The 25,625-nt window shown below is 39.1% G+C and overlaps 2 protein-coding genes across 2 annotated transcripts in view; one reads left to right on the top strand and one right to left on the bottom strand.

Moving 5' to 3' along the window:
- Positions 1 to 1,061: 1,061 nt before the first annotated feature.
- On the bottom strand, positions 1,062 to 25,625 carry amd1 (adenosylmethionine decarboxylase 1). Its single transcript, XM_067416759.1, has 9 exons — positions 25,304 to 25,625; positions 14,668 to 14,754; positions 12,014 to 12,140; positions 9,879 to 9,981; positions 9,728 to 9,770; positions 6,948 to 7,092; positions 5,318 to 5,410; positions 5,076 to 5,231; positions 1,062 to 3,004 (listed from the first exon to the last, which is right to left on the bottom strand). Exons 1-9 carry the CDS (start codon positions 25,411 to 25,413, stop codon positions 2,864 to 2,866), a joined length of 1,005 nt encoding a protein of 334 aa, XP_067272860.1. The 5' UTR covers positions 25,414 to 25,625; the 3' UTR covers positions 1,062 to 2,863.
- cdk19 (cyclin dependent kinase 19) overlaps positions 25,168 to 25,625 on the top strand; it is a 45,482-nt gene continuing 45,024 nt past the window's right edge. The window contains exon 1 of the mRNA XM_067416758.1: positions 25,168 to 25,186. The gene's annotated coding sequence lies outside the window, so the exon portion shown is untranslated. The remainder of the gene's footprint in view (positions 25,187 to 25,625) is intronic.

Below are 25,625 nucleotides of genomic sequence, written 5' to 3'. Positions count from 1 at the left end.
TTTGAGGTAATCATTTGTTTTATGAAGCTAGAGGCAGTAGGTGTTGATAATCATTCATTGTAGATTTAACGACACGAACCTGCTAACTTTTGCTATCAGTACCCTAGTGATAGCGATTGATTTTCAACTCTGCCATAATCCAGTAAATTCTAATCCTATTTTAGTTACATAAAGCTGCTAAAATTGCTTCAAGCTTAAATTAATTCATTAAAATGTTTCAGTTTCTGTGCATTGGTCATAAATGGTTTTGTGGGTGATTAAATGTGCTGATTTGTAAATTTTAGCTAGTTTGAACCCATTACATACTTGACATCACATCACTTGACTATTGATATACGACAATACAGTCGAAATTCAATTAAAGCTCCACTGTGTGATATTTTCCTCATCTAGCGGTGTAACGGTATATGACCATCCAGTGAATATTAGCTTCTGTTCCTCTCAATTCTGATTTAGTTTTAACTCCTACGGTGGCCGATTTAGTCCAAGATTAACATGGCAATCCCCCTCTTCACATTCGACACGTTGCCATCGAGTGTTAAAACGCGAAAGGCGAAGCTTGACTTTACGGGTATGTCCCTCTTTGGCTACTGTACTTTCAAGATGGAGGGGCAACATGGCGACCGGCATTCAAACCCCTCACCCGTATGGATTTTCAATGGCATATTATAGACTTACGAGAATACTTTATTACTTGAAAGAAGTAAATATACATTAATGAGCACATTTTTTGAAAGAACTAAGTGTTTTTAGCTAAGAATAAACTAAAAAAAAGTTACACAGTGTAGCTTTAAAGATCAAATTAACTTTGGTAACTTTATTTTTAGGGTTCAATTCTCTGTCGACTAGTTGCTTATGTATATTGCTAGGATATTGTCTGTATATTAGTACTTATAAAGCACATATTCTGCATGATCTTATTCTACATCCCTTAGTCAAACCCAATACCTCAACTTAAATGCTACAAAAATACCTTACTGTTAATGGCAGTAAATCAGGAGAAGTTGTAGTTAGTGAATGTTCTTTTTCTAAAATTCAATAATAAAAACACAAGCACACAGTTCATAGTTATTAACTTTATTGAAAGCATCAAGCTCTAGGTACAGATATATTTAGCACATCTTGACCAACCAAAGAAATCGCAAGAGAATTGGAACAGCAAAGTTTCTCCTTCCAACTTCCTGTGAAATTCCCACAACAGAACCATTTCTAGAGTTCCCTTACCAACCTACACCAGCTGGAAAGAACCAGTAGAAAGATGAAAAATCTTTTGAAAAGTTCACTCCCCACCTCAGAATAGGGCCAGGAAAAAGAAAGGTAAAGTATATTATTTATATACTTGGTCCGCAACATCAATGCATAATGTGTATATGTAAAAAAATCCTACGTGTAAAGGCCAGAAAAATGTTTGAAACTACCAACCCTTCACCAAAAAAAAAAGTGTGATATGCGATCATGCTCGTGTTAGCAGTGGTCGGCGTGTGTGTCGGTTACATTGATAGCTTCAGCATTTCCTCTGAACTGGTCCTGTAAACACCCAGACAGCAGAGCTGGATTTAAGAGACATTCATTACTAGAGGAGATGCTCTAGCTGAAGGCGTTTCTCAAACCAGAACCAGAGGAGGCCGAAATTCATCCCGAACCCACTGCACATCACACATTAAACGGCGTTTGTTAGATTGTACGAACAGAAATGAAAATCGCTGACAATACAAAGGGCTGAAGCGCAGTAAACATCCTGCTACACGCAACAAAAATCCCTCAGTGCACAACGAGGGCATGATCTGGAGAGATAGACAGACCTACTGCAAAAAGTCTGCCTGGCAACACACAAAAAAAATTAATAAAGCTGCACTTTATGCAGCCGTGGGGTGTGTGGAATGATCCGGGGCAACCCTGACATGCTCAGATCAGTGTGTGGCTATTGTGTGCTTGCGAGAGAGAGAACTTGCTTTGTTTAGAAAAAGAAAAAATGCTTTGCTGTGTGATCGGCACACGAAAGCAAAAGTGTCTGTCCAACCGTTTCAATTCAAAAGCAGGCTGGACAGCCCTAGGGTCCTTCACAATGACAAACCAACGCTTTCTCCCATGCTACATTAGTCAGAAAAATCCTTGCTTCCTTTACATAACACATGGTCACCACTTTTTACACTTGTACATTCACGATAAAGGCCTTTTGAGGAAAGGAAGACGCCGGTTGACTTTCACCATAACGGTTAGATATTGCAGATTATACATTGTTGACAATCAAGGCAACAGTTAAGAAACATTCACTTCCCTGGAACTTTTATTAAAGACGACACCTGGAAAGCTGAAGAAAATCTGTGTAATTTGGTGTATCTTCAAACAGAAATACAGCTAATATTTCTAAGTTTTCACTAACCAATGTTAGATTAAGCCAAAACGAGCAAGAGCAGGCTGTCGACACTGAAGGTATCATATAAAACACAGGTTTGTTTTGGATTGGCCGTTATCGAGACCGATCCGAGCATGTCAGGGTCCTCGTCTAGTGAGGTCGGAAACCCTGTCTGTGGGGGATGCGAGGGGACACTTGCAGGAAGTGAAGGGAGCATTGCATGTATTGGGATGGTGTGACATGCCTCACACACACCACCAAGAACTCTACATGCACTTCAAGATCACAGCAAGAATGGGCTAGAATATCTACAGAGACACGAGAAGAGCTTTCATGCACAATATCTACGTCATAGGTACAAGAATGCATAAATGTTAAACTCAGGGAAGATCTACGGCCAGAAGACTCCACACACAAACACCGCCTCTCCGCTACAAGACTACTCCGGCCGCCGAGATGCTCGTCGCAGCGGCAGGGTTTCTTTTTACGCTTCTTCATTTCGGAGGTTCAGCTCTGGTTCTGCTGGCGATTCTTGGCGTAACTGGTGAAGACGAAATTGTAGTCGTTGAAGTGGGCCAACTGGCGGTCCAGGCGGCGGTAGCCCTCGAGTTTCTGAGGCGAAGAGAAAACGCTGCGACATTTGGAGCTCTGTTAGGAACGAGACAATGAGAAGGAGTTTGAGCGACTGATCCCACCACTGAATGTTCACTCCAGGCTAGACTTCAGCAACAGACTGACTTTAAATTATCTTAATAAAAGCATCATTTTTGTACCACATGCACACTTGTATCACTAACACTGCATTGCACTACAATTTGAAGGCCAGAAACATTGCCTCCTGATAACTGACAGGCTGTTGAAATATCAGAAAAATAAAGCACACCTAAAGGTGGTAATGTGCAGAAGTGGGCACAAATACATCAAAAACTATTTTGTTACAAACTACAAATACTGGCTCAAAAAATGTAACAAAATAAAATACAAGTAATTAGTATTTTGAAAATACAAAATTACTTTTTTTTTCTTTTTTTATATGATTATGCATTTGGCAGACGCTTTTATCCAAAGTGACTTGCATTGTATTCAAGGTACACATTTTACATGAGTGATAAAACATTTTACAAGGTACACATTAATCATATGTGTGGGTTTGTTTTACACACAAGACTTCTTTTCCATAGTAGAATCACGCGTGCGCAATTATTGAAATGTCTTCGAATTTTAAAGGCGCAGAACTGAGTTTCGCTTTGCAGTGCGAAGCTCAGCCCCCTTAAAGGGGTCGCACACTGGACATGAAGCGCCTCGCCTGCTTAACACCTGCGAAGATTCGTCTGTGATATCGGCACCGCATATCGATGTATCGAATCGTCGACTATTCAGGGTCACCCCTAGTTTAAAGACATAAAAGTGCATACATGCAATAGAGACAGAGCGTGACAAGTTGTATTACACTGAGAACTACGCCCACTGGAGGGGAGAGCCTGGATCCACTTTTGTCATCTTTTACAAAAAAAAAATTTGGGTCGACAACTTATAAAAATGTAGTTACCGGTATATGTTTTTTAGCTTATTTGCTGTATACACCATATCAGCGTTTAGACATTGTTCTGTTTTTTTGTAATGAGTCCGAAATGACAAGGAGGCAGCTTCATGTAATACAAAGTCAATGAAGAGCATTTACTATGGTGAATTAATTTTTTTATTTTAAGTATTTAAGTATTTGAAATACTCAAATACACTCCCTCAAAATATTTTGTTACAAACTACATTTTATTTTTTCCACACCTGCAAAATACAAATTACAAAATACACTAAAGTAATTAAATACGTATTTAAAATACATTTAATTGAAATACTGCCCATGTCTGGTAATGCGGTGTGCATTATTTGGCAATAATTCAACAGCCCGGGGTCAATAATTCTGCGTGAACTACGGTTATGGCCTTAATGTTCAAATGACACATCAAGACATTTTGTCAGGTTTGTCCTTAAAATGCTTGTGTACACACGATAAACATAACTTCCATGTCTTTGCCACAAATGATGTTGTTTTTATCCTATTGTTTACTATATTTCTTTGCTTGGATTTTGGTTATTTTGCTGTTGTTGGCTGTAAGGACCTTTGAAATAAATCATTTGGCGGAGTGATATAGAGCTGTAATGCGGTCAAAACCTGCTGGAACTACTTTATCCGTGCGCTTCCCTAAAAATAATGGCACAACTTCGAACTAGGGATGTGACGGTGAGGACATTTTCCTGCTGGTTAATCAACATGTAACCTGGAGAGGGTGAATGAGTTCTCTCTTTTAAAAATGTTCACGGCCATTCATAAGGGTGCGGAGCAGAGCAAGTGTTTTCAAATAATTCCTTTGGAAGTTGAGCATCCACAGGAATGAACTGGAAGCGCTCGTTCTGCTCCGTGCCATAATGAACAGCTATGTGTGTGTGTGTGTTCTACTTTTGGTTAAGAATTAGTGCCACTTCGGGACGGGTTGCTTGAATGGTGGGTTCATTATTATTCTTAATAAAAAAACACAACAACAAAACAGTACAATGACAAACTCGCTTAAATAGGCGCATTTACGTTTCGCTTTGAAACCAAATCTTCCGCCATCATCTTGCCGGTCAGCTCTTCGCTCTCGTGATGAATGAAATCTGACTCCTGCTTCTGGTCTGTGCTGCCACTCTCTGCGATGTGTTGAGTAGTTGCATAATGTACCTGATTGACGAAAAGCGTTGTCACAAATTTCCCTGGATTGAAGACATCCACGACCTTGCAGATAAGCTCATCGTAGGACGTCTGGGAGAGGTTGGTTTCAAAGCTGACATAAGAGAACTCTGGTTCAGGGGTGATGTGAATCGTCCAGTAAGTTCCCTAGAAAGAGAACCGATCTTAAAATCAAAACAGAACAACTTCAGATAACGGTTCTCCCCAAGAAACAGCCTTAAATGTGTCCTTACATCCGTTTTCATTCCATTCATGGAGTATCCACAAGGGTTGAACATTGTGGCATCAATCACTGAACCTGGAATCAGGTCACGAATTCCACTCATCTGTAAAGACACCAAAGACGACATTCAAATAGGGCTGTTCAAAATAAATGTTTATTCACCAAAAGCCTAACGAAATGAACAGCGCTACATGGACCATTTACCCGCTCCTGAAATCAGTCTCGGGTCACATGACTATACAGCATTGAAAAGCGCTTTAATTCAGTAAAGAAAAAATGTCTGCGATTTTATTTCAAGTCCGATTAAAGTCCTGACAAACAGGAGAAGCACTGTGTGCAATAATGCAGTCAGAAGGCTTTTCAATTTACAAATCACCATCATTTACATGGATTTCCTGTAGTAACACTAATTGGCCGGTCCACATTGTCCAGCGACCCACCGGGAAAACTCCCAGTCCACCCCTGAACTGCACCATGATATTATGATGGAAATGATGTATATTCATATATCATTATGTGATTAATGTAATGCAGACATGTACTAAAAATGTCTGGAGGTGATATGCATGTGTGATTTTACCAGTGGTTACCATTAATCTAAATGTATGAATTGAATTGAATTTAAATAGTTATTTATTGATAAATCTAGCAATTTAAAAAGGTAGATAAAATAATAACTCAAAAAAAAAAAAACTACATTAAAAAAAAGGGAGGGGGGAAAGAGAATATAAAAAATGAAAAGCTTTCTGGACCACTAGTGGGAAGGATGTGTTACAATTTGTAAGTGCGAGGGAAGGGCGAGGGTTAAAGGTGCACTATGCAGCTTTCCGTCCACTGGAGGGCACCTATTCAAAACAAATCGTAGTTTGATGACTTAAAGTGTGAGCGCAGCATCTTGGGAGATGTGCTCTTCTCATCACAGCCGGTGGAAAATAGGACTCGGGCAGAAATCACGTTCATGCGGTTATTAACATTACTGTAGTGTAAAGCAGAGCAGGACCGAGTGTTATGGACCTGAGCACAGCTGCTGGAGCGATTGTTAAACAAATACCCGCCTCGCAAATACCGGGACTTTTATTATGAAGGGACGGGACACATTCGCCGGGCGCCTGCACAGATCCGCTCTTCCGGTTATGATTTTGAGGTAATGCAGCTCTGTTTATCATATCAGATACATTTAAGTGTGTTTAAAACGATGTTATGACTTTACTCCGTGCGTTCACTTGTTCACACTGCTAAGAGTAAAGCGCTCCTGCCAAATAAAAGCCGAAACCGAGGCAGATAACGCAGATATGACGCAATTGACAGGCGACTCCCTCAAATGCTATGTTGAAACGTCCCGGTCCGCAGTTAAAATAGCAATTTTCTCACAATTTACAAATAGTTGGAAACTTCTGGGATATTGTAGGTACTCAACTGAACAAAATATATAACACCGGCCTAGTGGTTTTTGGATATTTTACTGCAAAAATACTACATAGTGCACCTTTAAAGTAACACAAAAAGCACCAGGTTGTGCGTCCATAAACCGTGGCGTTTACATACTATGGTCTGTTTCAACATGTGCTTTTTAAATGTAGATTTGACGCAGCAGTCGTTCACCAATAAAAGACAGCAAATGAGACAGAAGTGAACCGTACACGAGTGACTTCATTAGCAGAAACACCGTCTCTCATGTAGAACTGGTCCATCACAGCTGGGTCAAGGTCACTCATCAGAACTTCTAGTGTCTGGTCCGCCTGCTTATTCTCCCAGTATTCCGGCAGCTCCAGCGTAAACAAATACCTTCGGGACAGACAGGACAATCTCTAAATACAAATGGATGTCAGCTTTCAGTTTTGTTAAAGGAAAAGCCAAATACTCAACTAAACACAGATTTGGAACTTGTATTTCCCCTATCATTTACAATGGAAAGCCTGGTTCATTTTGGATAATTGCAATAGAGACAGAGCATATTTAGGCCACGCCCACATCGGGGGACATCCAACCGTCTCCATTGACTTTGTATTGTGTGAGGCCGCCTCCTTGTCATTTTGGACTTACAGAACAATGTCTAACAGCTGATATGTGACGAGGTGTGCAGCAAACAAGCTAAAAACACAGAACTAAGTTTTTATAAGCTGTCGACCCAAAAAAACAAGTGTTTAAAAAGACAAAAGTGGATCCAGGCGAGAAGACATGAAGCTTCAGCAGGAATAATGCTGACATTTTGGGATCCTGACACTCAGGTTGCCTCACTATGCCTATGTGTGCAGTAAACATTTGGTCAAATATCCAAATGTCAGTTTTATATTTTACATCTGCTGTCGCTGATGACTTTCCCCTCCAGTGTGTGTAGTTCACAGTGTAATATGACATCTCGCGCTCTGTCTATATCGCCTGTATCCACTTTTGTGTCCTTAAACGCTCATTTTATGGGGGCAACAGCTTATAAACACTTCAGGGTTTTTGGTTCTGGGTTTTTTAGCTTGTTTTCTGTACACCGTGTCACATATCAGCTTTTAAACATTGTTAGTTTTTTTGTAATAAGTCAGAAATGACAAGGAGGCCGTTTCCCGCAGTAGAGAGTCAATGGAGACGGTTGGTTTGTTTCCCCCACCGTAGGGCTGGACGATATGGCCAAAATTCATATCACGATATTTTTCTTAATTTCGGTCGATACGATATAATTCCGATATCGATATGAACTATATAAAAGCTTTAGAAAAAACTACTAAGAACTGCCACAAAGGATGTCTGTACCTACAAACTTCTGAAAAATGTATTTGCCAAGTCTATGAATAGTCCTCCTATAAAACTATATATTATTTTAGAAATAAAACCAGTACAAATAAATTAATGTTCACCTTTTATTTCTATTTAGCCTTTATATGAAAAAGAAATGTGAAATCAACATCAAATAAACATAAGACTCTCACTTTATTAATATTAATATCTTTAAGTTTAAACTATAACATAGGCTGATTATATTATTCTTAATATAGATTAAACAAAAGTGCTTCAGGCAGGATTCAGCCTGACTCAGAATATTCTAGCGGATGGATCTGCTTCAGATGGTGGATCTGCTTCACAGCGTACAGCGCTCATATGCCGCAGACGCAGTTTATTGAGCATTTTCTTTTAAGTTTTAAATTTCAGTGAAGAACAATTCATAGCGCTCTATTTTCCATTTATGCAAAATTATAGCATATATTTAATGCTGCATTTATTTAATTAAAAATGCAGTAAACAACGTAATACAGTGAACTATTATTCTGATCTACATCATCTGTTCACTACGTGAATATATAGTAAAGTGTCATTTATTTCTGTGATCAAAGCTGAATTTATCATCATTTCTCCAGTCTTCAGTGTCACTCATCATTCTCATATTAGGATTTGATGCTCAACAAACATTTATGATTATTATCATTGTTGAAAACCGTTTTGTTGGTCATGATGCTCCTTCATTGCTTTCATATATTGTCGCAATCGTCTGACTGTCGATCGTCACCTTTCAGCTCATAACAATTGTTTTCCTTCAGCTGCAGCTCCAGCGTGACAGTAACGTTAGTTCTACGAATCCGCTTTTGGACTTTCTGTGAGAGAGCATCCTCCTCATATTTAGATACGAATAAAATGACAGGTCATGCATTGATAATTTTTTGTCTTTGAAATTAAATCTTGATGTATTCACGTTGGTTTCTATGTATACTTGCCCGTGACCTCAAGAAGCGCGCAATCAACCGAGGTTAGAGAAAGCGGTCTTTAAGAGTCTCTGTTAACTTGCTCGCTCCAGTTAACGCCGTTTCGAATCCCGCTCGGAGCGGGTCGACTAGGACCGGTGAGACCCAGTAAATGTGCGGGGGATGAAAATACACTTTATTAAAAGTGCGGGGGACACGCCGAACCACTTCCACCCCACTGAATTAACGTTAGTCTTTCTTCTCTTATCAACTATTTCTTTCTCCTTACTTGTGGAAGTTCGTTCAGTCACATTTGTGTTGCGGTCAGGGAAACTCTTTTTGTAGCTAAAACTTGCCGTGTTGGATCTATCAGCCTACTACTGCTGAGCACTGACTGCGCGTGTCTGTGGTGTACGTCATCGCGCAAGAAGCCAATCATGTTCTGCTCTTTCTGACGGCTACGCCCTGAACGTCAGTCAGTGAGGAATGCTGTAATATATTTATCGAAATATCGGAAATGTGTTTAAAAATCATATCACCGTTATTGAAAAAAATTATATCGCGATATATATTGATATTGAATTATTGTCCAGCCCTACCCCACCGGTGGGCGGGGCTTTCAGATTTGGACGCGTGTCGCTCCGTCTCTGCTGAAATCTTCAACTGCATTCTAATGCAACATTTAGCCTTTCCAGATAACGGCTTATCTGCGCTGAGATGAGACTGTGGGAAGTGTAGATGATGTAAAACCTCACCAGCAGTCTGAGTTCAGACGTCCCATACAGTAGGCTGCTCCATCTGTGCAAGAACAGAAAGTTAATAAATAAACATACGTTGACAATACTTACTTGTCACCATTTCATACACAATTAGCTGCGTCTCATTTTAATGGGTGTGAACCCGTACTTGGAAAAATCTGGCTGAGAAACTCGACTTCCTCCTGGAAGTTGCGGTGAGGGAACTCTTGATGGGTGGGCTTCATAAAGTTTTTACGAGAATAGAAGAAATTCTGAAAAGGAGAAAATAAAGAGATGATCAAATATGTTTTGATAAATATACGTTGAACAAACACTGACACATCCTTACAGAGCCCCTAAAGGGACATGATGGGGAAAAAAACAATCCTCGATGCTTTTGCATTAAGAAGCTTTAACAATGCTCCTCTCGTCTCGGTCCTCTACAGACACACTGAAGCTCGAGTCGACATTGGCTAGTCAATGCTTTATTTTACTCGCCAGACTTTTTATATGGGGGTTTGTTTGTTCAGTCTGGAAATGTATTTTATTTATTTGGTTGGTTTATTTGGGTTTTAGTTTGTCGTTATTATATTTATTGTTATAATATAATACGTTTTTTTGAAGAATGTTATAAATAAATAAAGTAAAGACGTTGCGATCTAAAAGGGTGGAAGTGTAGGAAGACAGGAATCCACATAAATACAGGACTTGTTTGTTTGTGATTGTGGTCTGGTAGTGCTTGGTTCAGGTTGGCCTTTGATTTAGTGCTTTTGAAAAGTGCACGATTGGTGTACGTACACAAGGCCTTATCATGATATCCAGCTTTGAGCGAATGTAACGGCAAAGAATGGCGAAGTGTGTTTTGATTCTTCAGACTTCTTGTGTCTGGATAGTGTTTCGGGATCATGAAACTGGACCTACTTTTGGATTAGAAGTGTTGTATAGGAGACATGGAAAAAAAAAACACACCCCCAAATAAAAAATAAATTAAAAAAAATATCAACATTTTTGCTTAACCTCTGAATGGTTTGGACAAAAATCTAAACTGGTGTTGTTAGATTCGGTGCATCATGCACAGTCGAACGATACCCAAGTTTCCCATATCGAACATTTTTGATGTCAGCCATTTTGAATCGTCATTAAATGCTTTATTTTACTAATGCATCGGCGTCTCGGTATGTGTCTACTGAAGGTACTCAGTTTCAGGGCAGTGCCACCTTGTGGTCAATTTTTAAAAAAATGTTAATAACTTTTGATTACATTTGCCTATTTTAATGAAAGTGGTCGTATATATTCCTTGGGTCATGCCGAGAACATCGATACCAACTTTGCCATATTTGGCCAAACTTCCTGTCCGCCATTTTGATTTTCTTTAAAAACCTACTTTTTCAAACTCTTCCTAGACTGTTTGTCCGATTTTCACCAAATTTAAGCCGGTCATGTTCAGACCGTGACGACAAATTTTTTTATGGATTTTGTGTCAAAAGATGAAACAGTTTTCATATTCCGCCAAAATGACTCTTTCAGCTGTATCTTTGCAATGACTTGGCATACTGACACCAAACTTCACGTGTGTCACGGTCACCTCACTCTAACCACAACACATCAATATGATCTCAGCACCACCTATGGGTCTAAAGTGATAAATACAGCAAGTAACTAGTAATGATTTAATGGTTTATATTTTTCAGGCATTTTGCCTAAAATAATTTTAAAAAGCCTTTAATTGCTCTGCTCATCTGATGCTCAGCCATGCTGGGACGACTTATCGTGTTCATTGAGGCGATGTGAAAGAGCTCAATTCAGTATGCTTGGGATATGCAGTTTGAGCACAAAACGGAAAGAATTCTCTTCCTTTCCCTTGCGCTTGAATGTTAAATTGGCAAGATATAACTCTCTCACACACACGGCTGACAGAACTGTCAGAAGCAGCTCTCGAGCCACAGTGTGTAAAGCTCAGCAGGCAATAAAGATACATCTGTGCTAAACTTATTTTTTGCCTCTAACTCAATCACAGGTGACCGTAATTATACAATTTACTAGCCATTGGCAAAAAAAAATTGTCACCTTGTGAAATTTGGCTGCAGGATTGCATGGCCAAGTTCCTTTATGGGCTCTGATACTGAACACTACCAATGATTAATCTTTATGATACATCACAGTGTGACTGTAAATCTCACGTGAACTCATAAACCTGAAGTGTCGAAGGAACTTAAGTGCGTTATCATCTCTCATTACTGTGGTTGGAGATAATGTGCAATAAATTCCCTTCCTTAAACATAACCTCGAGTGTGTGTGTGTTACCTCGATGGCATCAAATCCGCAGTACTCGCGAGCCAGTTCCAGCAGTGGCACCAGTGCCTGCAGTAAGAGGGTGGTTCCGCATGTCTTCAAAATGAAACGTCTCTTGGAGACAAACATGCTACTCTCACTGAGAGAGAGAGAGAGAGAGAGAGAGAGAGAGAGAGAGAGAGAGAGAGAGAGAGAGAGAGAGAGAGAGAGAGAGAGAGAGAGAGAGAGAGAGAGAGAGAGAGACAGAGACACAGAGAGAGAGAGAGAGAGAGAGAGAGAGAGAGAGAGAGAGAGACAGAGACACAGAGAGAGAGAGAGAGACAGAGACACAGAGAGAGAGAGAGAGAGAGACACAGAGAGAGAGAGAGACAGAGACACAGAGAGAGAGAGAGACAGAGACACAGAGAGAGAGAGAGACAGAGACACAAGAGAGAGAGAGAGAGAGAGAGAGAGAGAGAGAGAGAGGAGAGACAGAGACAGAGACACAGAGAGAGAGAGAGAGACAGAGACACAGAGAGAGAGAGAGACAGAGACACAGAGAGAGAGAGAGAGAGAGAGAGAGACAGAGACACAGAGAGAGAGAGAGAGACAGAGACACAGAGAGAGAGAGAGACACAGAGAGAGAGAGAGACACAGAGAGAGAGAGAGACAGAGACACAGAGAGAGACAGAGGAGACAGAGACACAGAGAGAGAGAGAGAGAGAGAGAGAGAGAGAGAGAGAGAGAGAGAGAGAGAGGAGAGAGAGAGAGAGAGAGAGAGAGAGAGAGAGAGAGAGAGAGAGAGAGAGAGAGAGAGAGAGAGAGAGAGAGAGAGAGAGAGAGAGAGAGGAGAGACTGGTTTTACTTTAATTTAAAAACCATAAACATTATGAATATCAATTCAATTGTGCTTTATTGGCATGACATACATGGGTACATATTGCCAAGCATTTCACAAAGCAAAACAGAAACATACATCAAACATATTCACATTTATATTTATATATACACATAATATGCAATACATATATTATTAATCAGGATGTGTTCACTCAGTACATATCAGTTATTTTAAATGCACTTTGCTACACTCATTCATAATATTACAACCCATAACAATAATGCCTATAGAGTTGGAAAGATAAACTTTTAGGAATTCATTTCAGTTTAGGGATGCACGATATATCTGCAAATAGATCTAATGTTGTTAGATTGCCGGTAGATAATGGATTATTTCCTTCAGGTGAGCACTGTTCACCCCGATGGTTTGAATTTCTTGAAATATGACTGTAATCACTTTGAAGAAGAATGGGCAGCACAAATCTTTATTGTAGGCTACAAAGTTTTGAGAACACTGTAAAATAATGTTTTAGCTCTGGTGTGCCGCGTTTCAGTGTGCTGTTGCGCATACACACCTTCATGACCTGCAGTGTCAAATTCAATAGTGCCATTAGGTTTTTAATATACGATTATTTTGTGTACATATACGAGTTAATTAATACAGCAAAACGCTTCATTGTACCGGTGATCATCTTTAGCTTCAGCGCACACAGCTCTTTATTTCTTTATATGTAGCCTAAGTTATGTTGTCCAATGACTTCTTTGCAGTTTTTAGGCATTTTATCTTGTACCACTTTACAATAAGGTCATAATTGTTAATGTATTTACTAGCATGATGAACTAACAGAGCAATAACCTTTGTTAGTTCATAAAGTCGTTCACAGTGCATTAAGGTTAACATATACAACTTTGGATCTTTAACAAAGGTCTTAAATGTTGAGATTAACATGAACAAAAATGAACAAATCCTGTAGAAGTATTAGTCATTCATTGTTGGTTCATGTTAACTAATGCTAACAAAACCCTTATTGTAAAGTGTTTGGCCATAGGAGTGTAAAATTAATTATTAAGGTTTGCTGTATTTGGTTTATGTTAATGTTAAAGTGTGTGTGACATGGCTTTTAAAGATGAGACTTTTGTTTTTGTAATATTTATTATAGTGATGCATACAAAATTAAGCTAGTGATTCAAAATTCTTCCTTGTTTTAGCAGAAATTCATAAACACCAATATCTAAAGTAATTGTTTTCAGACAGCCATGAATAGCTTTTAAGCCGAATTCTCCCTTTGACCGTTTCGTCTTTGTCTCTCAGACCCAGTAAATGGCTTAGCAGACGCATTTAACACACTGCGTCTGAATCATCTACCCTGTGACCTGGTGAATGTCACACAGATATCATTCGTATCAGCTTTCGAGTATCTCTGAGCTGAAGCATTACTGTGTGCTTATCAGCGGTGACTGGGGTCAGTGTGCCATTAGCACATTAATGCATTAGCGTCATGATATAAACATTCAGTGTTTCAGAGACACCAGGGCTTTATGCCAGTCAACCCTTTCATTAAAGTTAACACCTCTACTTAAATATAGCATTTCTAACATATTTATTAACTTCTGTAACTTGATGCATTTCAACATTTACATAACAAAAAGTAATGTTATCTATATTTATATCAGTTTGGGCAGTAATGTGTAGTTTTATCACTTCTCAGTGCTGAGAAATGTAAATCTCATGTGGATTGGCGAGTGAAAGATGGATGGGCTGAAGGATTATTGTGTCATTTACAGTCCTGTCCTCAGGAGACGGACACACACACACACACACACACACACACAGGTCAAAAACTCACCTGAGTATATAAGCTTCCTGCTTGTCAGTCTTTGTCACACTTATGATCAAACAATGCACATTCTCCAGAAGTTTGTCCCACTCAAATCTGAAAGTGCACACAAAGAGAAAAATGCATGTTAATTATGTTCTACATGAATCTGTTATTTAGATTTTTTTAAATATCATTTTATGCTCATGTGATGTTGCCATGCTGCTCGTAGGGCTGGGACTGTATGGATTTATTTATTTTTTTACCGCGGTTGAAAAGCAAGAAATTCCCGCTGTAAAGCACGTTTAAACCCGTGATGCCACGCCCCCTGTTGCGTGTCTTGTTGTGTGCGCAACACACACTAATCTTCTAGTTTGCTCTGTAAATTAAATTGAGAGTATAACTAATGAATAAGCTATTTTAAATCCTGTAGTCAATGCCAGATATAGCCTACATTTTAAAATAATAAACGCTCAAACATCCATTTCATAAGCATGCATATTTATTTTCCGTCAGTGAAACAACACACTACAGCCTGTAAAATATTTAAATTATTATAAGTAAGTAAATAATGGTAATCTTAAGAAGGAATCTTATTTATGTAGAGATCAAATAGAGAAGCTTTATACAAATTAAAAAAACGACAATGTCATCATCCATCACGATAAACTGAACATGCTAGTTTTTCTAGCAAAAAATATGAAGGCTGGAATGTAAACCTTTTTTATTGGCGGTGATGGCGGTGACAATATCAGACCCGCGGTAGGCGTCATGTGACCTCGGTATTGCGGTAAAACGGTAACCGACCCAGCCCTAGCTGCTCGTTCACGAAAGCTTATAGTTAGCATGTGATTAAGCAAAACAGCCGATTTTATGGACATGAAGCCGCTGCTCAGAGCGCCAAAGAACTGAACTGAGTGATTTTTGACACCTAATGGGGCTTGAATAATTAAAAACACACACCTATGAGTCAAACTGATGTGTATTTGCAGGTAAACAGTCATTTAACTGAACATTAACAGTTAAGAGAGAAAAGGCACGAGTATACTGGATCCGTGCATTCGCTCTTAAAGTGGCAGCGTCCAAATTTACCTGCTGTCATTATTATTGCTAATCAAATAACAGAAAATCTCTCACTGCTCTTGACTGAATCACTTTTGTAACTTTATTAAGAATAGATCTATATTTACTTTACACAATAAAGACTAAGAATTTCTTATACATTTGATTAATACATTTTATGAAGTATTTCTAGTGCTTGAAGTTCTTCAGTCAGGCCTATAGCTGTGTTTCCAAATTGCACAAATGTAAAATTGCAGATTGAAAATATGGAAAAGGTGGATTTTCAGGCTATTCGAAAAAGGAATATTTCACAAAACCGCAATGGAAACGATATGCGATATGTTTGGATGAAAGACAAGACAGTTCTTTATTAAACTCTCATAAAAAAGACAAGATTTACAGGAACACTGGATTCTAAACCAGTAGAGCGTGGCGCTAGCAACGGCAAGGTCACGCGAGCGCAGATTGAGTGATTTTATGGTGCGTCGCTGAGGTCAGTGGCTGATGGCTTTGTTGAACTTGTGTGGTAGAGATCTCAAATTAATGATAATAATACATTTCATTCCAAAGAATCTCAAAGTGCTACATGGGAAAATAACAAAAATGAACATGAATGTAATATAGTAAATGTAATAAATGTAGGCTATGCAATATATTATGTGCAAAAAGGGGGTTAAAATCACATTTCATTCTAACATTGAAACATCCTATTGTATTCTGTTCTATCGATCTAAAAAAAAAAAATTTTTAACTCTAAACTAAAAATGTAAATAAAAACAAAAGCACAGACTAATTATATTAGCCTACATTTTATTACCTCGTTATAATGGTCACTTTCATAAAATTACAATTACTTTAAAATTCCTAATATGACATTTATTGTCCAACAACAAATGTTTTAGCAACATGTGTATTTTAGTCCGAATGATTGCGCTCTTATGCTGCGTTCACACCGCACGCGAATGACGCGAATAAATCGCGCGAAGTTGGACGCGTGAACATTTTGAATCCATTCGCTTCATTCGCGCGTCAAATTCGCTTCATTCGCATGTGACATTACCTACACAACAGACGCGAATTCGCGTCATGGGAGGGGTTTCTGCTAGTCATTTTGACTGGGTCACTTGACTTCTTTTCTGTAAAAAATACTACTGTTAATGTGTGACAAAACGTAGTTTGAAGACTTTTTCAGGCGATAATGTTGTTTAATGCTCAAATCTGTGTTTTTTTTATACAAAAAGTGCTCATTCGCGTGTGACATTCACTACACAACAGACACGAATTCGCGTCATGGGAGGGGCTTCTGCCAGGCAGCGGCAGTCGGCACAAAGACTATCCGAGTTAAGGCTGCTCTCACCGGGGTTGATGAACGCTGAGCTCCGATGATCGCCTGGGTCTCACACCTCCGAAAACACCAGATCAAATTTTCAAATAGGAGCTTTCTTAATAAATAAATCACATATTTGAGCTTTAAACAACTACATTCTCACCTGAAAAACTATTAAAAGTACATTTTGTGACACAATAGAGTAGTATTTTTAAATTACTCTGGCCTCGGGGTTCCCCTATGGGTTTCCCATCCGTCACTTCACCACGTGATCAGCAGTAAGCAGGCTCCTCATTGGTTAACGCGGCGCGAATATCCGCCAAAGTTCAGATTTTTCAACTTGAGCGATTCGCGTGTTTCGCGCGAATCACGCGTGCAAAACGCTCAATTCGCGTGATCATTGCCGCTTCATTCGCGCGAATCGCGCCGCCTCATTCGCGCGGACCACGCCGCAGAATGCCTATTCGCGTCTCTGCATTGACTTAACATGTAAATCACTCGCGCGAATCGCGTCATTCGCGTGCGGTGTGAACGCAGCATTAGTCACACGTGCTCCTTCTGTTTGGCACACTCGTTCCCATAAGCCTGAATTTTAGCGGAGATTCCCCTGAGAAGCCAGTATTTGGACCATAGACCGTAAAAAAATATGGACGACTCGACATCATCCGACATCTTGGGACTGAGTCTGCACTGTAGAGTTTTCGGGACCGGAGTTGCGCAGTAGAGCGCAGGAAGTAGAGCAGGAAGTACAGCTGCGATATCAAAAGCCTGCCCACACTCGCACAGATGCAGAAGAATTAATTATGTTGGTGTGAAATAAACAGTTGAAATGTAGAAATTAAAGCTAAAGCGCCAATCTGCTCCCAAAAATCCCGAAAAAAGTCCGTTAGTGCCTCAGTGACAACTTCCCTCAGAGAAGCCGTCAGTCTCAGCTGTCAATCATGACGTCACACCCCCCGTTTTTATAGCATCAAATAACTAAAACTAAACTTATTTAAAAATGAACACTTGAAATGAAATCATCGTGATGATAACTGCCTTTAATGACATAAACTAACTTTCGGGGGGAAATATTTGAAGTATATTTTTATTGTTTAGTTTGCCTCGCGTCCATTAGAAAACACAGAGGGGCGGCTATACTGGGACCGGTCACCGGGGGGCGATCGAGGCGCAAAAGCTTCAGTTTCTGAGAGGGAGACTGCAGGCTTGATTTGGACATATTTGCATGGCATTCTAACATTTAAAGATGGAGAATATACTTGTGAAATGTTTGTTATGCACCACATCTCCAACGCATTAGACAGCGCGAGTCTGTCAGAGCGCCTGCTGATTTAAACTATACGCGTTAAATATATTTTACCAGTTATTTTGAAGCCCTTAATAAAAAGCATTCGTCATGTTTAGGGACATATTGGCTAGTTTTCAAACGCGCTCATATAAAACTACTGTATATCTATATAAATGTATAATTGCCTCAATCCATATCGGTTCTAAAAAATATATCTTACAAACTGGATATACCGCCCAGCCCTACCACTGATCCTCACAAACGTCTCCAAAACACACTTCTTCTGTGAGCATCCCTTATAAAACACTCAGAGTACATTCATTTTGACGAATATATTGGCCTGCGATGTTACAGCGATCATTGAGCCGAGTGCACATACACAGTTTGTTTACTCATCAATATTAACAGACTTGTGCGTGCCTAATGTACGACTCCTGTATCCGCTTTTCCTTCATTAAATCATAAACTATATTACAAACTATATTAACAACACTGGTTTTCTTCACCCAATTGAGAGGATTTTACACTTGTAAGCAATTTTCATTAAAACCATTCCTATTAAGGCCTACACTGCATAAACCTTATCTTTTTAATCTTTTATCCCAGTGCACATTTGTCCTGTTATATTGAAAAGACTGATGAACATTTACATGACGGCTACTCTCTCAGGATCAGATTTGAATGTTAAAGTGTGATGATCGTACTTTCAAAGGTTAACCAAAGTCTGTGCTTTAAAGCCCGTTTCATGCGTTTTCTCTGGCTATATCAATAAATGAGAAGCGTGACGGCCGACTCTCTCATTTATTAACACTGCTCACGCTCCACTGACGCCTGTGATGCGAAACAGACATGGTCAAAGACAAAGAGGAACCGTAGACATTTAGAAAAATGATCTGTGGGCGTTTGAGTCAAGATTGCAATCTTTTAACCAATAATCGTGCAGCTCTAATACATTGGTTAATTTACCGCTTAATAATAACAACCGTAACTAATCGAAGTATTAATCAACTATTCAGAAAATAAACACTAGATTAACTAGTGGGAAAAAAATAGTTTGATTAATCGAATAATAATCAAAAGACACAATACACAATTAAAAATGGTTTAATATAACTTCTCATCTCTTCATAAATGATTGTAGAGCCGTTGTAGTGAGATGGGCTTTGTAACGACGTCTTTAGTGCCTTTATGGGTCTTGAGAGAGGAAATGACATTGGTGTCAATGAAGGCCTTTCTGAGCCATTGGATTTGAACACGGAGGTCAATGAACGGAGGTCTGACGGGTGTCCAACGACATTAGGGTGAGGAATTAATGACGGAATTATTGTTTTTGGGTGAACTAATCCTTTAAATAGACTTTAATATATTCAAAGGCAATCATTGTTTCGATTTAAGTGTGCTGACCTGTTTTTATTTCTTCATTAAATTTGAGAAATTCTGTGAAATTGTGTTGTATAGTAAATTCAGTTTTTATGACTGGATGCCGCGATTCCATCCGCGTTTTCTGCATCACGGAAATCACAGGGCCTTAGGATTATACACTCGATTAGTTATTTTAATTTTTTTCGTTTACGAACAGGTTATTGAATCTTTGATTCAACCGATTAATTCAAACACTGAATCATTCAGGAACACACACTGTTGCTGTGAGATGCGTTATGGTTCTGCTGTGATCTTTGTTTGGAGCTATTTTTGCTGCTGAAACAAAAACAGTCAATATTGCCTCTAAAATGTAAGTGACTAAATGTTAATTAATTGTTTATGGAGCTGTCATATGAAATCAGTGTCATTTTCAGTCGTGATGGTATTCAGGAAAACAGCACATTTGGTTGTGTGATGTTCAACTGTATATTATAAATATAAAAACTCAACATGACTTTGCGTAAACATACACGCCACTTTCTAAAGGCAAGTGGCGTGTTATCTATACGCATTGAGCTATCCACGCGTATGTCTACGCCGTGTGATTCCGCGTGTATGTGTACGCCTAAACAAACCATCATCTCCGCGTGTATGTCTACGCCGTGTGATTCCGCCAACCTGATCTCACAGAATGAATATTTATAGCCTAATTTTATAATTTTATATTTTGGAGCAACTAACTCCACTCCTACCCTAAACCTACCCACTCTCAACAATATAAAACACGTAACAGGCAAATAAATGTACAGTCACGTGTATTTATTGCAAAAACCGACCAAAAAACAGTATAAAAGTATTAACTCATGTTGCATTCCAGGTCTTCTGAAGTCATACGATATCTTCATGTGAAGAACAGAGTTGATCTTAATGTTTTAGTCGTTGAAATGATGATCGCGCCCCTTTGTGAACAGAACACACACACACTCGTTAATATTTCTGTTTCAAATGATACGCGAGACGACAATGATGAGAATGACGCGATCGGTCACGAGACACACGAGAGCCAATGGCATTTTACGATCAAAGCTGACGTAATGACGCAATTGGTCATGAGACACACGACAGCCAATGCTGTCAAAGCTGACCTGACGTTTCTTCCGGCGGCAATATTTGAAATTTAAATTATTATTTATCTTTGGCGGATGGACTTTGGACTCGACATTCTGATCGCTTTTGGGGAATTTCTTCACACAAATCAATCGTTTGGCCTCGGAACACTTGGGATATTTGTACTCTCTGAATAAATTGTGCCTGCAGTCGTATCTGCCTGTTATATCCTGTTTTTTATCATACACAAATGGGTAGGTTTAGGGAAGGGTTTGAGCTACGCGTTCAAAATGTGTCTGAATGTGTGTGTGTGTCCACAAGGTAAAAGGATTTATAAACATACTAAATTATGTTTTTATGAAAACGTAAAAATGCAGAATGTTTTTTGTGATGGGTAGGTTTAGGGGCTGTGTGTGTGTGTGATGGGTAGGTTTAGGGGCTGTGTGTGTGATAGGGCTGTGTATTGCCAAGAATCTGGCGATACAATACGTATCACGATACAGGGGTTACGATATGATATATTGTAATATATTGCGATATTGTAAGAGAGGTAATCTATTGCGATATTTCTTTTTTGTGTTTTTAAAAAATATATAATTTAAAAGAATAAAGAACACAACCATATGCCTAAAACACACGAGACAAAGTATTTTATTTAATTAATACAGTATAATTTATATCACTAATCACTATTTTTCTTTATTCTTTATGTGTAAATGTTTTAAAGGTTCACAGTATAGCAGTGGCTATTTAACAACAGAAAGTGCAGTCCATTTCATGACTGAATGACTGTTTGTTTTATATTTAATTCAGTTAAGCTGTTTTCTATAAAGCAGTCTATTGTATAAAGTGCTATTTCAAGTAACGTTACTGAACTGCAGAGCTGGTGCATCCATATCGCTATTATCGTTCATTCTCCTGCCACTGCTGTCAGTTTTGGTGTGTGTTTATTTTGTTACTGAGAGGAAAGCGTGCAGTACATTCTATCGAAACAATTCTCAGCAGCACGGGTGACGTCAGGATGTTAAGCGAGCTCTCTGTTTCAATGTGTATTAGATTATAACTTGGCCTATTTTGCACACAAAATGATTCTTGTCGATTTCCTTAGTGGCTTCTTTATAGCTGAAGCCAACATGAGTCCTCACTTCAGCTCTGTATACTGCAAGAGCGGAATAATTCTATCGTATTGAGAGCTGGGTTTGCTAATGTAAACACTAGTGATGCGCGCACTTTTACGTTGCGCTTCTCCGGCTCCGCGTCCGTTATACGTTCTGAGATAACACTGCCATCTAGCGGTTGGGTGTTATACAGTCTGTGGTTTAAACCGAACACAAAGCCACGAATCTTGGATGTAAATAAATAAATATATAAATATCGATACAGTGTTTTTGAGAATCGATACAGTATCGCCAAACATCATATCGCGATATTCACGTGTATCGATATTTTCTTACACCCCTTGAGTGTGATGGGTAGGTTTAGGGGCTGTGTGTGTGTGTGATGGGTAGGTTTAGGGGCTGTGTGTGTGTGTGTGATGGGTAGGTTTAGGGGTAAGGGCAGTGTAGGGGGGTAGAATGAAACGGCGTTGATAAACACGCTAAAAAGCGATTATTAGTCTTTGTAGCACGCCAATATGGCATATGAATTTCATTTCCCGCCATTTCATGAGATCAGTCTGTAAAAACTACACATTTTGAATGGTTACTGCAGTTTCTCTGTGTGAGCGGCACTCATGTGTTGGGATTCCTCGTCGAGCGTCAAAACTTGTTATTATCAGTTCATTATTATACTATTATCCACTATTGATCACCACTTACACTAAATAAATGCAGATTATTTTTGCATTTTTGTGATTCGTTAGTTATTTTTTGTTAATGATGTTTCAATCCACTTGTCTGTCGGGTAAGTACAATTCTCTTTCACTTGTCCCTTCAAAAAATCCACTTGTGTCCTGCATGTTATTATGGAGTCATTCATTCGAGAGATCGGTTCAAAAAACACTGATGTATCGAGTAATGAAAGTCATTGAATCATCATTCAAATGAAACATTAACATTTTGTCAGAACCTTGAAGGTCTAGTAGGAGCTCTGAAATATGAAAACCATGATCATTTGAACTGTGAAAACGCCCTAGCAATATTAATGTAACTAGCGTATAATATATTAAGCGTACTTTTTGATACACTGTAAAAAAAAAAAAATCAGGTCTCAAATTGAAAAAAAAGTGACCGATGACATTTAAATTTTTCAGTTAGCCGAATTGAATTTTTGTGAATTAAATTGCATCAATTTTCACAGAATCTCAATTTGTCCAATTTAGATGTGATCAGTCACAAGAAAATTTTCATTTGGAGCAATTTTTTTTTTTTTTTGAGCCGTGATGTGAAAAGACCAAAATATTGTAAACATCTGAACAATCTAAACATTTTGATCCATTTTCGATCAAGCTGCAGCAGTCAAAGCAAACAAAATTGTGACAATATTATTTGATCGTGTGTATGAGAGACGCATGAGGCGAGTCTCTGAGAAAGCACGAGGAAGCGCATTACTGGGCCTGTGTGAAGAGGAGGGGCAGCTTTCACGTACTCCTGACTTATTTGGAAACTGGCTGTAATGATCCTCTTTCCCGGAAGTAAAGTAATACCCTCATCATTCATTCTGACAGCCATAGCCAGAGAAACCACAGAGATCAGCTTTCAGAGCTTCAGAGAAACAGCCACGATACACTAACACACATCACTAGTAGGAACTAATGCCCTCATTCAGGTTTTACACACTTATTGTCTATATGAGCTGAAAAGTTTCTTATTTTAAGGTTATTAATACATTACGGAGTATTGAACCTTAAAAAAAAGTACTACAAAACTTCCATAAAGTATAAATATAATGCACACAATGAAAAAAAAAGGTAATGTCTTCCTTTTTGGAAACTTCTACTGTGTCATTTCAAATTACGACCCTTTTTAAGGGCGTATCATTGCGGGCTTTTGCAATTATTATGATTCTTGTCATCACTACCAGCCGTTTTTGTAGTAATAGACCATTTAATCTGCCAATAATCATATTCCTGAACAGACATTTATCCATCTACTTGATATCTATATAGCCTTGCCAACTGTATTGCACATATTTTAGTGAAAGTAAAACAAATACGGACCACAAAACCACTCATAAGTTGCATGGGTATATTTGTGGCAATAGCAAACAATACATTATATGGGTCAAAATTATACATTTTTCTTTTATGCCAAAAATCATTAGGATACCAAGTAAAGATCACGTTCCATGAAGATATTTTGTGAATTTCCTACCGTAACGTATCAAAAACGTATTATTAGTAGTAATGTATATCGCTACAGACTTAATTTGGAGAACTTTAAAGACGATTTTGTGTGTACAACCCTTATGACTGGTTTTGTGGCGCAGGGTCACATAATACATAAGTTTATTTTTCAGCTATTTTATGGCTCTCATTTGTAGTAAAAACGCTGTTATATAACCCTACAGACATCAAGACAAATGTCCAGCTGTTCTTGCATGTTGTTATGAAAGTGTGCTGGGTGTTTTTAACGCGAATGTGTTGCTTTGTGTGTGCATTAATTCAGCAGTTCACACTCATTGATCTACATGTGCAGCTGTCGAGCTCTCCTGCGCACTAGGCATCGACCAATCAGCGAGCGGGGCTCTCGGCCAATCACAGTGCGCGGGCGGAGCTTACAAAGTGTGACGCTACACGTGACTTTCCCATGCATGCTGCAGATTTTATCCGCCATGATGGTTCCCAGAAATAGAGCCTTTACATGCAGTCATTGACATACGCATCTGTTCACCGACCACTACTATTACACATGTTTAGAGGGGAATACTTTTTCAAAGCCCTTGCAGGAATGAGCATTAAATCCTATCAATCTGGTGGCCAACGAATGAAACCCATTCATTTGAGCGCACTGATAACGGATGGCGCCATATCATCAGCTAGCGGTAGCCAATGGCTAATCAATTGATAAACATTCCCTCACGCTGACGCGCGTCAATAACGGTTTCAAATAGATCCAAATGCGGCAAAACGTCAATCAAATCAAGTGACGATACAAATGACAGTTGGAAATTGCAGTGCGACGACGAGAGAAATCAACAGATAACGCGTAAACCCGTTACTTTTAACATCTAACCTCTTATAATATGTCGCTTAAATTAAACATGTTATTGAAACGTTTAATCACATGCTGCAGAAAAGAAAAAGAAGCAAATCGGGGTCTCGAGGTTCAGCTCCAGTCCTGACAGCACAAATGAATGGGTGAAAAGGGGGATGGTGTCAAAAACGGCCGAAACTGCTGATCACGCCACGGATGACAGAGCCAGGGCCACATGCCACTCAAACTATTAGTTTGACATTACTAACGGTACTTTTCTTTATTTTAATCGTGATTTAATATGGATGAGATCAGTAAATCTGGCTCGCTGTAACGTTAAATCCAGCCTGGCTGAACTAACGTTACGTCTGGGACGGGTCCACTAACCTGGGGATAGCACGCAGGTCCCCGGTTCCTTTAGCGTCGTCCTGCCGGGAGAACCACACCTCCAAGAGCTTTTCGGTCCCCTCGAAGAAGTGTGCACTGCTGTCTTCCATCGTGAGACAAACAGACTCCGACAACAGAAATTAAAGCGTCGGATGGAATCCCAATTAATTAGTCCTTTATTGGTGGTTATAATTTATTAGCTTAGTTACAGTTCTTGAGCAGTCCAGATGTAGTTGCCTTGTTTTTTTACCGTCTTCCCTTTTACAGAGAATACCGTGGGCGAGTGCTAGCTAATATCGCCGGCCATACTGTGTAAGCGCAG

This window comes from Pseudorasbora parva, chromosome 15 (genome assembly GCF_024679245.1).
Source record: "Pseudorasbora parva isolate DD20220531a chromosome 15, ASM2467924v1, whole genome shotgun sequence".
In the NCBI taxonomy this organism is placed as follows: Eukaryota; Metazoa; Chordata; class Actinopteri; order Cypriniformes; family Gobionidae; genus Pseudorasbora; species Pseudorasbora parva.
The sequence above is the reverse complement of the archived record's forward strand: the minus strand, read 5'-3'. Positions and strand labels throughout refer to the sequence as shown.